At 44.8% G+C, this 13,162-nt stretch overlaps 1 protein-coding gene across 8 annotated transcripts in view; it reads right to left on the reverse strand.

Annotated features, from left to right (window-relative positions):
- FBXO25 (F-box protein 25) overlaps nucleotides 1–13,162 on the reverse strand; it is a 58,050-nt gene that overhangs the window by 23,167 nt on the left and 21,721 nt on the right. For 7 of the 8 annotated variants that reach the window (XM_057303387.1, XM_044387572.3, XM_044387571.3 and 4 more), the window contains exons 3-4: nucleotides 1,280–1,383; nucleotides 360–409 (exon numbers count right to left, since the gene is read on the reverse strand). In XM_057303387.1, coding sequence (XP_057159370.1) covers nucleotides 360–409; nucleotides 1,280–1,383 — 154 coding nt within the window. Of the gene's footprint in view, nucleotides 1–359; nucleotides 410–1,279; nucleotides 1,384–13,162 lie in introns of those variants that run through there. The other variant, XM_026508518.4, reaches the window with a different exon arrangement.

The following is a 13,162-nucleotide window of genomic DNA, read 5'->3' on the forward strand; positions in this document are numbered from 1 at the left end:
CGAGAGCAAGGACACACATGCCAGCAGCACCAGGGGCTCACGCCAGCAGCTTTGGGGAGAGGCAGGGAGAAAACGTCAAACCGTCTAAGGATCCATCCTTGCTCTGAACCAGCCCTCTGGCTGACTCAGATTTGTAGCAGGGGCACTAACCACACACCGGACATGCGTGTGCACACATGTACACACACGTGCGTGCACACACATGCACACACGAATCACCACTTCAAAGATCCTAGGTTTTCATCTGCTAGAATGAGCCAGAGATTTCATACTGCAAGAGAAAGAATTTATTTAATATGACATTACGTATTCAATAGAACACCACCAAATACAATCTTAATGTATGATAGAATACTTACTTCTCTCGTGCTTTCTTTATGGACATAGATCCATTTCTCACGATAAAAACCTAGAATAAAAATTAACTTTGTTTTTAAAATCTGGCAGATCATTTAAAATGAAGATTTTTATGGAACTTCAACAGTTGTACATGCTAACAAAATTATTTGACTTATCATATAGATAAGAGATGCTATTACTTGGTTAAATGTCAACAGAACTGCTTTGTTTCCTGACATCAGTTTAAGAGGTGCTGAAACATCCTTATATGAAAAATGACTCAAGACAGCATCACATCTTCGCAACTTAGAAGAAAACTAGCTCTATGAACAACTGCAGTAATATCAAAACATAAATGAGTATAAAAATGTGATTAGTCATTACTTGTGTACCCTAACAATTCTTCTATTGTCTTTTTCGTGTAACTCAGTACGAAAACTTCAAGGACCGTGATGACTCTATTCTCCACAGGACCTCATCTTTTCCAGTAGACTGAATCCCCTAAGACAGCTGCCAGTGACTCCTGCTTGTGCTGCAGGGCGGAGTGGGGCCTGTCCCACAGGTGAGCCACCGCCCGGGGGCTCCCTACCCGGCCTGTGTGCTTCCCTCAGCTCCTAGTCCTGCTCTGGCCGAGTCCAAAGTCAAGACACCTTGCCACCTGGCCTCTTTGCTTGGGAGTAAACTGGTAACTGAACTCACGACCATTTTTCAGTCATTCCAGATGCACGAGCTGCTTTGTGGGTTTTGCTATCTTTTGTTTTTGCAAATCTTACTAACTAAATGGTGAAGCTGCAAACCAAGTCAGTGGGCAACACTGGATACAGAGCTGTCATTCATGTATCGTCCTTTATTTCTTGAGATAGCATTGTCAAAACAATTTAGTATATCAATATATTAAACAAGCAAAATATCATAAAATTATTAATAAAAATGATCTTACATTGAGTATTTGTATCATTTCTAAAATGATCCTTTTTCCTCTTTTTGGATGTGTATTCCTGCTCTTCATTACTGAATATTTCTTCATCGTCACTATTTAAGATACTGAAATAAAGACACATTTTATTAAATACTTTTACAGGGAGATCTTCACTTGGCTTTTCTTTTATAAAAAAGAGATAATATTGGTTTGCAATTCTGGAGACCAAAAGAAAAATCGTGTTGAATTCTGAAAGCAACCAGTAACTTTCAAAGCAGCATATCAGAGGTCTGAGGTTACGAGGCTAAGTCTCACCCGTTGCTTGCTGTCACAAATCTGAAATTTATCCTGGTTCTTTTGAGGATGTCAGACCAGGAAGGGTGAAACATGTTTCAGACTCTCCCAGGTACACGCCACCAAGGGAGGCTCAGGCTTCAGAGACTTCACTATAACACAGACGTTACAAACAATACTACAAACACTTTGGAGAGAGGTCAGAGAACAGGACACCCAACATGGACTCGTGACGTGCTAATTCCTGGTCCAACATTTCCTTCATCCCCTCCAGGCTCACAGACTTAACCAAAACCACCACTGCACAGGAACGCTTTCTCATGAAGCCATCGACAAAACAAGGCTAACTGTTAAGGCACTTAACTGAAGCCAGGTGAGGGAAAATGTTCGCTTTCCATTTAAATACATCTAATTAAAAGCTTTCTCAATTTTTCTTTTTCTTTCTTCCTTTTTTTTTTTTTTTTTTTGGCTAAAATAAGGAAACAATTTAAGGCAGTAACTCAACAACTTGAACACATTTTCTTTAAAAGGTAATTTATAGTTAAAAAAAATAACTGTATACAACAGCCCACCCCATCAAAGGTAAAGGTGCACACAATTTTTATTTTCAACACACTGACACTGGGTGGGTTTTGGTCTGGAATCAGGGAGAGGCTCCGTGGAGAGACGACGAGCTGGCTGGCAGAGGTCCAGGCCAGATGCTCAGGCCGAGGGCAAACGCTGCTGTTTCCCAGCACACTTGACAAGAAAGCTGTGATGGCTCGTCCGCTCACCAGCGCTCACGTTTCACGACCACAGCTGCATGTGTCAAGGGAATCTATTTATCACGTTCACAACAGACTCAAAACACACTGACAACAGTTGTAAATCATCAGGACAAGCACAAGTGCCTTGATAAAAACATGCAAAGCTTCCCATTCGGTAGCGGGCGCCACAGAACACCAACTTGTGGACACTGGTCCCTGGGTGTCACACTCGATCTTGCACGAGTCGGCTGTCATTGATTCAGATCCTGAACACAGAAGCTCAGCTTTTCCTAACTAGGGTCATGAGCATGCCAAGGAAGAGCAGACAGCTGCTGTTCTCTACCGACCATGCCACCCAGACAACACAGCCTGCAGGACAAGGGGGTGGAGGAGACAGATCTGGGCGGCACCCCAGACCCTGCCCCAGAGATAGGCCCTCTGATCCTCTGCACCCACAGGGAGAGCAGTCCCATTTTATTCCCATGGACACGCGGCAGGACCGGCTGTAGGAGCCGCATCCTTCCAGCAGGCTTATCACAGACGGTGCGACTGTGGCCCCTGGGGCTCTCCACACTAGCATACACAGAACATGGAGTCCACCCACTTGGCCATGTGGGCAGTGAAGGCGCTCATCGGACTCAGGCCCCGGGGCCACACCAGGCATGCCCCACCTGGGTCTATGTGGAAAATCAAGAGAAAATACCCACTCTAAGGAAACTTAGTTGCCATTTTCACAAAGTAGATCTTCAGTGGTTTTTATACTGTCAGGCAAAAAACATATATATATAAAAGTTGGTAAGAAAAATAAATGTTTCCAAAATTAAAATTCAACATTCAAAACCATGAATTCAGCAGTGTTGGATGCTGCAGCATTGTTCCATTTCACGTGCACATAAGCCACTGACTGACTGCGTTTAATAGGAAATGGTCTTATTTATCACCTCTGGTTTCACGAGCGAGATTAACATCACCAACCCGGATTTAAAAGTCAGTGGAAACTTCAACAACAAAACCAAACAACTGGATTAAAAATGAGCAGAATGAACAAACATGCCTCCAAGGAAGACGCACTGGTGGCCAACAAGCACATGACAAGATGCTCATCATCACGCGTCACGAGGGACACGCAAATGCAAACCACGGCGAGCAGTCAGCCCCTACCTCGTAGGACGGCTACCATAAAGAACCCCGAAAATAACAAGTGTTGGCGAGGATACAGGAGCCCTTGTGCTGGCGGCAACGAAGAAGGGCAGCCTCTTCAGAAAACACGTATTTGCAGCAATTGCTACAGAAAGTAAGCACGGAACCCCCACCTGATCCAGAAGTCCTACTTCTGGGTGGGTACTTAAAAGAACTGAAAGCAGAGTCTCCACAAGACGTCTGCACACCCACGCTCCCAGCAGCTGGCAGGTGAGAGCCACTCGTGTCTGTGCACAGGGGTGGACGAGCACAACAGAACGTGGTCCATACACACAACGGGGCCTCATTCAGCTCAGAACAGAAGGAAATCCCGGCACACGCTAGAACGTGGGGGAACCAGGAGGGCATCGTACGAGAGAAGTAAGTAGTCATAAAAGGACAAAGTCCGTGTGCTCTGAGGATCGAGGGACCTCGTGGAGCCAGAAAGCAGGGCGGAGGGAGCCAGAGCTGGGAAAAAGCATGGAGTCCGTTCACGGGGACAGAGCGTCAGTGCTGCAGGGTGAGCGGCGAGGAGGGTGTGGTGACAGCTGCACACGGGGTGCACGCACTCAATGCCCCCAACACCGTAAGATGGTGAAGCCTAGGTGAGGTGTGCTTTATTTACCACAATCCTCACGTCATCCCCCTCTCCACCCACGTGTGGCCCCCTTACCACCTCCGAATGTCCTGAGGTAAGTCCCACACGGGATATCATCCGGGGGCAACATCTCAGGATGATCCCCAGTCCTGCGGGGGATCCTACGGTGAGTGTGTCTCTTCACCGATGAGCTCCCACCAGGCAGGGACGCGCAGTGTCCCTAACGCCCTGCAGTGTGTGCCCACTTGTATAAAGCCCCCTGGGGCTCCCACCACGTGGCAATGCCACGCACTCCGACAGAAAGCCCGTCAGTGTGGCGCTGCACCTGCTCTCACCAGCTCCCCACCTCTTCCGAATCGCCAGTTTATTTCTTCATAACATCCAAGATAATATGTATCTTTTCTCCTTCCTTGGATTTTGCTGAGGAAGGGAAGCCGCAGCACCCCCCACCCCCAGACTGCTCGAAGGCAGGACCTCGCACACTGAGTGGGAGCAGATGTGACGGGTGGATGAGTGGCCTTTCAGAGCGTGTCTAAGTGCTCACCCCGGTTCCTGTGCACGCCACCTTATGGGTCCTCAGAGAGGTCGTGTGCCCTTTTCTCTACCTCTGCTCCTTCCTCTAGCGGGAGCGTTTGTCTGCTGCACGTGTCCAAGACACGCCTCGCCCCATCCTCCGCTTCAGAAGTCATTTCCTCTTCTCGCTGCTCAGCTTGGGTGCCTTCCACCCCCCCCCCATCTCCCTGACCCCTGACTTGCTCTTCTGCATCCTCCTGTCTGCTGTGGATCCTCTCTGGCATAGTTTTCATTTCTGTTGCTGTATTCTTCAGCTCCGACCAGCTCTTTTTGTATTTCCTGCCTCCGCTGAAGCTCTGAGTTCACCGACCCTTCCCCTCCAACCGACGGAGAACCTGTACGACCGTTCAGCTCTTCCTCAGGCTCACTGCTTACCTCTGTGTCAGGTCGTTCCTCACTGAGGTTCTGTCTCGTTCTTCTCGACCATACTCCTCTGTCGACCCCTTCTGCTCAACTTCTGTGTTTGTTTCTAGGAATCGGGCACAACAGCTACTTGTCCTAAACCTGAGGGAGTGGTATCGTGCGTGCCGGGTGACTCAGGCTGGCTGGACGGAGCTGTGGCTGCTGGAGGCTGGGGGTCGTGGCGCTCTCTGTGCCGGGCTGCCCTGTGGGATGGCCAGCGCTACAGTGGGAGTGGGCGGACAGCCCTGAGCTCCCCATGCAGACAGTACTCTGGCAGGACAGCTGGCGCTACAGTGGCCTCCCCAGTGTGGGCACCACAACAGGACAGTACATGAGGGGAAGCGAGCATACATGGATGCAGTCTCTGGGCTCTCGTGCAGGGGGCACCCTGGCAGGACACTGAGGCGGGGGGCCACCAGGGTGCTCCAGGCTGTGCACAGTGTGCACTGGCAGGACTGCTATAGCTGAAGTGGGGGCGAGCTGGGGGTCCCTGGGCTGTCCATACAGGGGGCATCCTGACAAGACAGCGGACAGTGCAGTGGGTGCAAGCCAGGATGTGCCAGGTGCTCAGTGCAGGGGATGCCCTGGTGGGGTGGCTGGGAGGCTCTGGAGCAGCCGAGCAAGGCACAGGAAGTCGATGTGGTGAGGGTCTCATGTTGGTGAGACAGCGGGAGCTGCAGTGAGCACGGTGCTGGGGCCACCTCACTGGGGCGGCTGGGGCTGGTGTGGGCTCAGGGACCTGGCTCAGTGAGGCGGCAGGCTGGTCAGGACACCTGGACCCTGGTCCCACCCACACTATCAAGGGGGAGGAGAACGTAAGCCGTGAGGCTCACCAGCCACAGACCCAGAGAGTTTCAGCAGCTCCCCACAGTTTGGTACAATTTTAAGGATGTCTCTTTTATAAGCTAGTTGATCTTTTCAACTGTGGCTTTTTTCTGTGACCCAGGGCAGAAAGACGCATGTGCTCAAGGTCCCTCAGCGCTCTCTCTCTCCCAGCTGTAGTTCACAGCACCAGGGATGGGGGCCCTTCCACCGCCATGTCCTCCTCTGTTTACTCTCCGCGTGGTCTCTAGCTCTGTTGTGCAGAAGCTATTCAGTCAACCCTCAGTTCTTCTTCAGGAGGAAGTGCTCAGGTAATAGCGCTGGATTTGGAGTATCCCTGGAAGTGGTGAATTCAGGGTCTTCCTATGTCGCCATCTTGGACCAGAACTAATCCTGAACATAACCTGATTTGGAAACAGGACCTTCGGTGATGGAATTAAGTTTAGGACCTTGAGATAAAATCATCCTGGATTAACCATGCGGGCCCTAACTCCAACGGCAGAGGAGAAGCCACAGGGAGACCAGCAGGGAGAAGGCCGTGTGATGGTGGAGGCAGAGACTGGAGTGAGGTGGTCACCAGCCAAGGGACGCCAGGACTGCGGCAACACAAGCTGGGGATCCCCTCAGAGCCTGTCCACACCTGCATTTTGGACTTCTGGTTCTTATGCCACTGATGTTATGGTTATGGCGACCGTAGAAAACTAACACAGTGACCTATCCTTTAAAATTACTTGAGGTTGATATAGATCTTGAAAGCACACATGTGCTATCAATGCTATCAAATACACAAGATGTTGGGAGAGAAAACTCAGCAGATGGGATGCCTCATCAGAAACATAAACCAAAGCAAACCTCAGATACAAAATGTGGTCACTTCTACGCCAAACGAAACAAAGCACAATGAAGCCCTCAAACACAATCACTGACAAATGATTCCAGGCTGACCTCCTCTGGCATCTCTATCAGAGTCCCTGAGCTGTATGTCCTTGTCAAAGTACCAGCTGGATGGCATTTTACCTCCTCTCCCCAAAGGTGCCACAATCTCTGCTGTAATAGTTCCTGATGATGGTTTTCAGTTATACATCAATTCATCAATGGCTGCCTGTTCAACTTAGCTCTTTATCCACACATTTTCCAAAAAGAGATCAAGGATTATATATTACCTTCTCCTGCTGGCCAAATGTCCACTTTTACTCATTTTCCTATTTAAGTTCACTCTTGCATCAGCAATTAGTCTCTCTTACAAAAAGATATTTTAAAAGGAAAAGCTCAATTTAAGTTTTTAAGAAAAGATTAAAAATGTGTTTTTAGGATTAGCACTTTATTCCTGAATACTTCCCACAACACAATGAAGGACTCTGATGCAGACGTGTTACGGGAAGGGGGTGCAGAGAGGGTGGTGGCCATGCAGCCCCACGGTTCACCCAGCAAGGAGATGCACTGGCCCCCCAAAACCATGTGGTTTAGTGAAGGAAAATGTGGTCTTGCAGAGGTTCAGGATGGAGCTCTCCCAGAGACAGGCTGACGAGTAGTCCAACTCCAGCAGCTGTGACATCTGTGAATGAGAAGCCAACGAGAAGCGTGGAATGCAGGGCAAGCCAGCATGTCCTGGCCCTCACTGACTCCCTGCACACACAGAGTTAACCACCACCTCCAGCTGCTGCCATTCCTGACAGACTCACAGCACCAGCCATGATACTCACACAGCCACCAACCCTATCAAGTCCCCCCCACCTCATGTCACAACGCGGGGCCATAACCTGTAACAATGAAGCAGACCCCACTGCAGTGTCATAGCAGGGATCACAGGCCAGGAACAGGTGCAGGAGACAAATTCAAGAAATTCAAGTGAGCCGCAGATATATCATCTAGGTACATGGACGTTTAGGGTAAAGGCCACAACGAAATTTATGAATGTGCACCAACATAGGAAGTGGCAAGACCAGGAGCTTAGTGAGGAATCCATTAGAGAATCCACTCTGGAGTAGAATGCTGGAGACCAGCAGGACGAGACAGGCAGAGGCAAATGGCTGTCGAGCAAATAACATGTATTTATTTGTAGGACTATGGGATGCAACACGGCGTGTCATGGTCATGTGACAATGTGCACAGAGAACAACCACTAACAGTGTGGTGCAGTGGATGGGGCATGAGATCAGCAGCAAACTGCATTATGTACTGTAGGGAACCGACAGTCAGAAACCAAACAGAAGGAACGAAGTATAATATAAACATGTTACTGTCAAGGTGAAAATAAGGGGAAAAGACGTCCTAAGTACTGAAGGAGTGAAGGCAAGCAAAATGCAAGATGACAGGCTCTCTATGCATACATACAAAAGACTATCCACAGGTACAAGGGAACAGATACAATGAGGCCCGAAACACGGGTAACTGCAGCCAGACGGAGCGGGAAGTGCGGAGGGCATGGCTTAGCTTTCAAAAGGAAAATAGCTCTGCATGGGCGCACAGGGCAAAATCAGACACAAATACTGAGTAGGAGAAGCACACCTCTGAGAAGACGGGAACACACATCAGAATTCATGTGACCTCAGAAAAACAACTGTCACAGGAAATTATAGCATCAAGTACATATAGTTTAAATATATATATAGATAAAAACCTAATAAAAGTAAATAACATAGCCATACAATTTAAAAAGCTAGAAAAAGAATTACTAAAGATAAAAGCAAATACCAATAACTAGAAAAAAGGTAGTACTAAAAAGTCCAAAGCTAGTTCTCTGGAGAAAATAATCAGCCAGATAAACCACAAGACAGCTTATCAGAAAAATAAAAGTACAAATACTTAAATTTCACAATGATAAAAAGAAAATTATCAATGCAAACAGAAAATTTTAAGACCTATAAAGGACTATATTACAAGACACTATAAATCAGTTAGAAGAAATAAAACTGATAGTTTTTTATATACATAAATTTGGTAAGACACCAATAAAAAATCGGATTTTTTTCTTAGAGGCAGGGATGTTAATTATAAAGTGCATTTAAGCAGCAGCAGCAAGGAAGAAGAAGCAGACAACTGTGAACAAGAACAGCGGCGAGGGGAAGCGACTCGTCCCAGCTGATTCTGAAACACATTATAAAACCTCGTGAAAACTGCTTCTGCTCTGGCTCAAGATGGTGACACAGGAAGACCCTGAACTCAACGCCTCCCTTGCACATATCAAGCGTCTGTGGCCTAAGGAACAATTTCCTCTGGGGGAGAAAAAAAGGCTGAACAACTCTTCCACACTGAATGAACAGGAAAAACTCCATGGGAGCAGGTGGGAGAGGCTGAGACACAATCGCGCCATAAACCCTACCCCGGCACAGCAATACACAATCGGAAGCAAATCTCAACCACAAGCTTGTCCCTGAGGAGCAAAGGATTTGAACCTGCGTGGGGAACCCCCATATTTATGACCTGCATCTGAGAGACAAGCCCTCAAAATGTCGAGCTCGGAAAGCCACAGACATAAGGCCAAGTAAAGTGAGAAATGGCTCTCAAAGAACTCCTGTGTGCAGACTCTCCCACCCTGTGGCCCAGCACAGACTTTGCGGGAACAAGACTTCTCTGCTCTTTATAAGGCACAGGCCTGGCGGAAAGGCCTAGAATCTAACACACACCTTGGGGCCGACTGACACACTGTCCAGAGACAGGGGCTGGAGGGAACATCTCTGTCCTCTCCTGCTTTACCTGGAAAGGAGCTTGTCCACTCATCTGGCAGAATGCCAGATGGGAAAAGAATTAAGAGAGCTGAAGGGAATTATGGAACACCACCAAGTGGACCAACATTCTCATTACAGGTGCCCCAGAAGGAGAACAGAGAGAAAAGCGGAGGAAACTTACTTGAAGAAACAATGGCTGCAAACGTCCTAACCCTGGGAACAGAAACAAACGAACAGACCCAGGAAGCTCAGGGAGTTCCAGTAATGAACCCAAGGGGATCCACACCAAGACACACTGTAATTCAACTGTCAAAAGTTAAGCAACATGAGAAAAACCATTTTTTGTATATAAGAAAACCCTGTAAGGCTACCTGCAGATTTTTCAGTAGAAACCGTGCAGGCCAAAGGGAGTGGCATGATATACTCAAAGTGCTGAAAGAAAAAAACAGCCAAGACTACAACCTAGCGAAGTTGTCCTGCAGAACTGAGAGAGAGTTTTAAAGACAAGCAAAATTTAAAGGATTTAATCACCACTAGACTAGCCTTACAAGAAGTGTTCAAAGGACTTCTTCAAGCTGACATGAAAGGGTACTGATTAGTAACAAGAAAAATATGAAAACATGAATCTCCCTGGTAAAGGTAAATATATACTAAAATCCAGAATACTCTAATATTATAAAAGTGGTTAATTACTAATAAAGCTCATATAAAGATTTAAAACAAAAATAGTAAAAATAACTACAATAATTTCTTAACAGATACATAAGATTAAAAGATGTAAACTCTGATATCAAAAACATAACGGGGGGTAAAATACCTTCCAACTTAAGTTGTTATCAAATTAAAATAGACCGTTATAAATATAAGTTGTTTTATGCGAGTCTCGCAGTAACCGCAAAACAAAAACCTATTGTGGAAACACAAAAGATTAAGACAGAGCAATGGAAGCATACCACACAGAAAAATCATCAAATCACAAAGGAAATGACCCAGAGAAGAAAGAAACAAGGAAACTACAAAACAACCAGAAATTAACAAAATGGCAGTAAGTACATACCTATTGATAATGACTTTAAATGAGGAAGGACTATCTTCTGCGATCAAAGACAGAGAGTGGCCGAACAGGTAAAAGAACAAGACACATCTGCATGCTGCCTACAACAGAGTCACTTCAGATGGAAGGGCACACACAGACTGAAAATGAGGGGATGGAAAAAGGTATTTCATGCAAATGGAAACCAAAAGAAAAAGCTGGGGTAGCGATACATACCTTGTAAAACAGACATAATAATAGACACAGAAGATCATTACATAATGATAGAGGGGTCACCCCAACAAGAAGATACAACATCTGTAAGTATTTCTGCATCCCATATAGAAGTACCTAAATAAAGAAAATACTAACAGATCTAAAGGGATAAGCAGCAATATAATAATCAAAGAGGATGTAATACCCTCATTTCATCAATGGATAGATAATACTCACAGAAAATCAGTAAGGAAACAATAACCTTAAAGGATACATGAAACCAGACAGGACTTAACAGGTACACACACAGAATATTCCCTCCAAAAGCAACTGAACACACATTGTATTTCAATGCACATGGAGCATTCTTCAGCAGAGATCATATTTTGGGCCACAAAACAAGTCTTATTAATTTAAGAAGATTGAAATTATATCAAATATGTTTTCTGACCACAACTGTATAAAACTAGAAAGCAATAAGAAAACTGGAAAATTAACAGATGTGTAGAGTTACAACAACCTGTTACTGCACAACCAATGGGTCTAATGAGAAAACAAAAGAGAAGTAAGAAAACTTACCTTGAGACAAATGAAAATGGAAAACAACACACCAACACATACAGGACGCAGCAACAGCAGTTCTGCAAGGGAATTTCAGAGTGATAAACGCCTATGTGGAGAAACAAGAAAAGTCTCAAACTAACTTCACATCTCAAGGAACTAAAAAAGAACAAACAAAAGTTAGCTGAAGAAAGTAAATATCGAATTTCAGAGCATTTAAAATGAAATGCAAAATAAAAAGACATAGAAAAGATCAACGAGACTAAGAGACGTTTTCTTAAAAACATAAAATTGACAAACCTTTGGCTAGATGCACCAAGAAAAAGAGAAAATGCAAATAAAAATTAGAAACAAAAGAGGATACATTACAACTGATACCACAGAAAACATACAGGATCATAAGAGACTACTAGGAACAACTACACAACAACAAATGGACAACCCTAAAGAACTGGATAAATTCCTCAAAACATACAACCCCGAAGACAATCATGAAGAAACAGAATATCTGAACAGACCTATTACTAGTAAGAAGATTGATTCAGGAAACAAAACCTCCCAGTAAACCAAAGTCAGGACCAGATGGCTTCACTGGTGAATTCCACCAAACATTTAAAGAAGAACTAAACTGATCCTTTTCAAGTTGTCACCAAAAAAGATGAAGGAACGTTTCCAAACTCATTTTTTTAGCTCAGCAGTGCCTTGATACCAAATTGGACAGGAACACCATGAGAGAATAAGCTTACAGACCCATATCCCTTATGAATATAGATGCAAACCCCTCAATCAAATATTAGCAAATGAAATTAACATAATGTTAGAAGAATTATACACCATGATCAAATGGTTTTATTCCAGGGATGCAAAGATGGTTCAACATCTGCAAATCAATCAATGCGATACACCACATGAACAAAAGGAAGAATAAAAATCATATGATCAGCACAACAGATACAGAAAAATCATCTAACAAAATTTAATACCCATTTATGGCAAAAACTCTCAAGAAAGTGGGTATAAGTATCAAAACCACAATAAGATATCCCCTCACGCCTGTCAGAACAGCTAAAATGAACAACTCAGGAAAAACAGGTGTTGGTGAGGACATGGAGAAAGGGGAGCCCTCTTACACCACTGGTGGGAATACAAGCTGGTACTGCCACTCTGGAAAACAGTATGGAGGTTCCTCAAGATGTTAAAAATAAATCTGTCCTATGATCCAGCAATTGCACTACTATGTATTTATCCAAGAATATAAAAAATACAGGGGTACATGCATCCTGATACTTATACAGCATTATCAACAATAGGCAAATTATGGAGAGAGCCCAAGTGTCCATCAACACATGAATGGATAAAGAAGAACGTGATGTATATATATAATGGAGTATCACTTAGCCATCAAAAAGAATGAAATCTTGCTATTTGCAATGACATGAAAGGAACTAGAGGGTATTAAGCTAAGTGAAGTAAGTCAGAGAAAGACAAATACCATATGATTTCACTCAAATGTGGAATTTAAGAATTGAAACAGATGAACATAGGGAAAGGAAGGGAAAGTAAAATAAGATGAAAACAGAGAGGGAGACAAACCATAAGAGACTCTTAACTGTAGGAGACAAACTGAGGATTGCAGAAGGGGAGAGGGGTGGGAGGATGGGATAACTGGGTGACGGGCATTAAGGAGGATGGAATGTGTACTGGGTGTGATATGCAACTGATGAATCACTGACCTCTACCTCTGAAACCAATAATACACTGTATATGTTAACTAACTTGAATTTTTTTTTTTTTAAGATTTTATTTATTTAT

This window comes from Ursus arctos, unplaced genomic scaffold (genome assembly GCF_023065955.2).
Source record: "Ursus arctos isolate Adak ecotype North America unplaced genomic scaffold, UrsArc2.0 scaffold_27, whole genome shotgun sequence".
Taxonomy (NCBI): Eukaryota; Metazoa; Chordata; class Mammalia; order Carnivora; family Ursidae; genus Ursus; species Ursus arctos.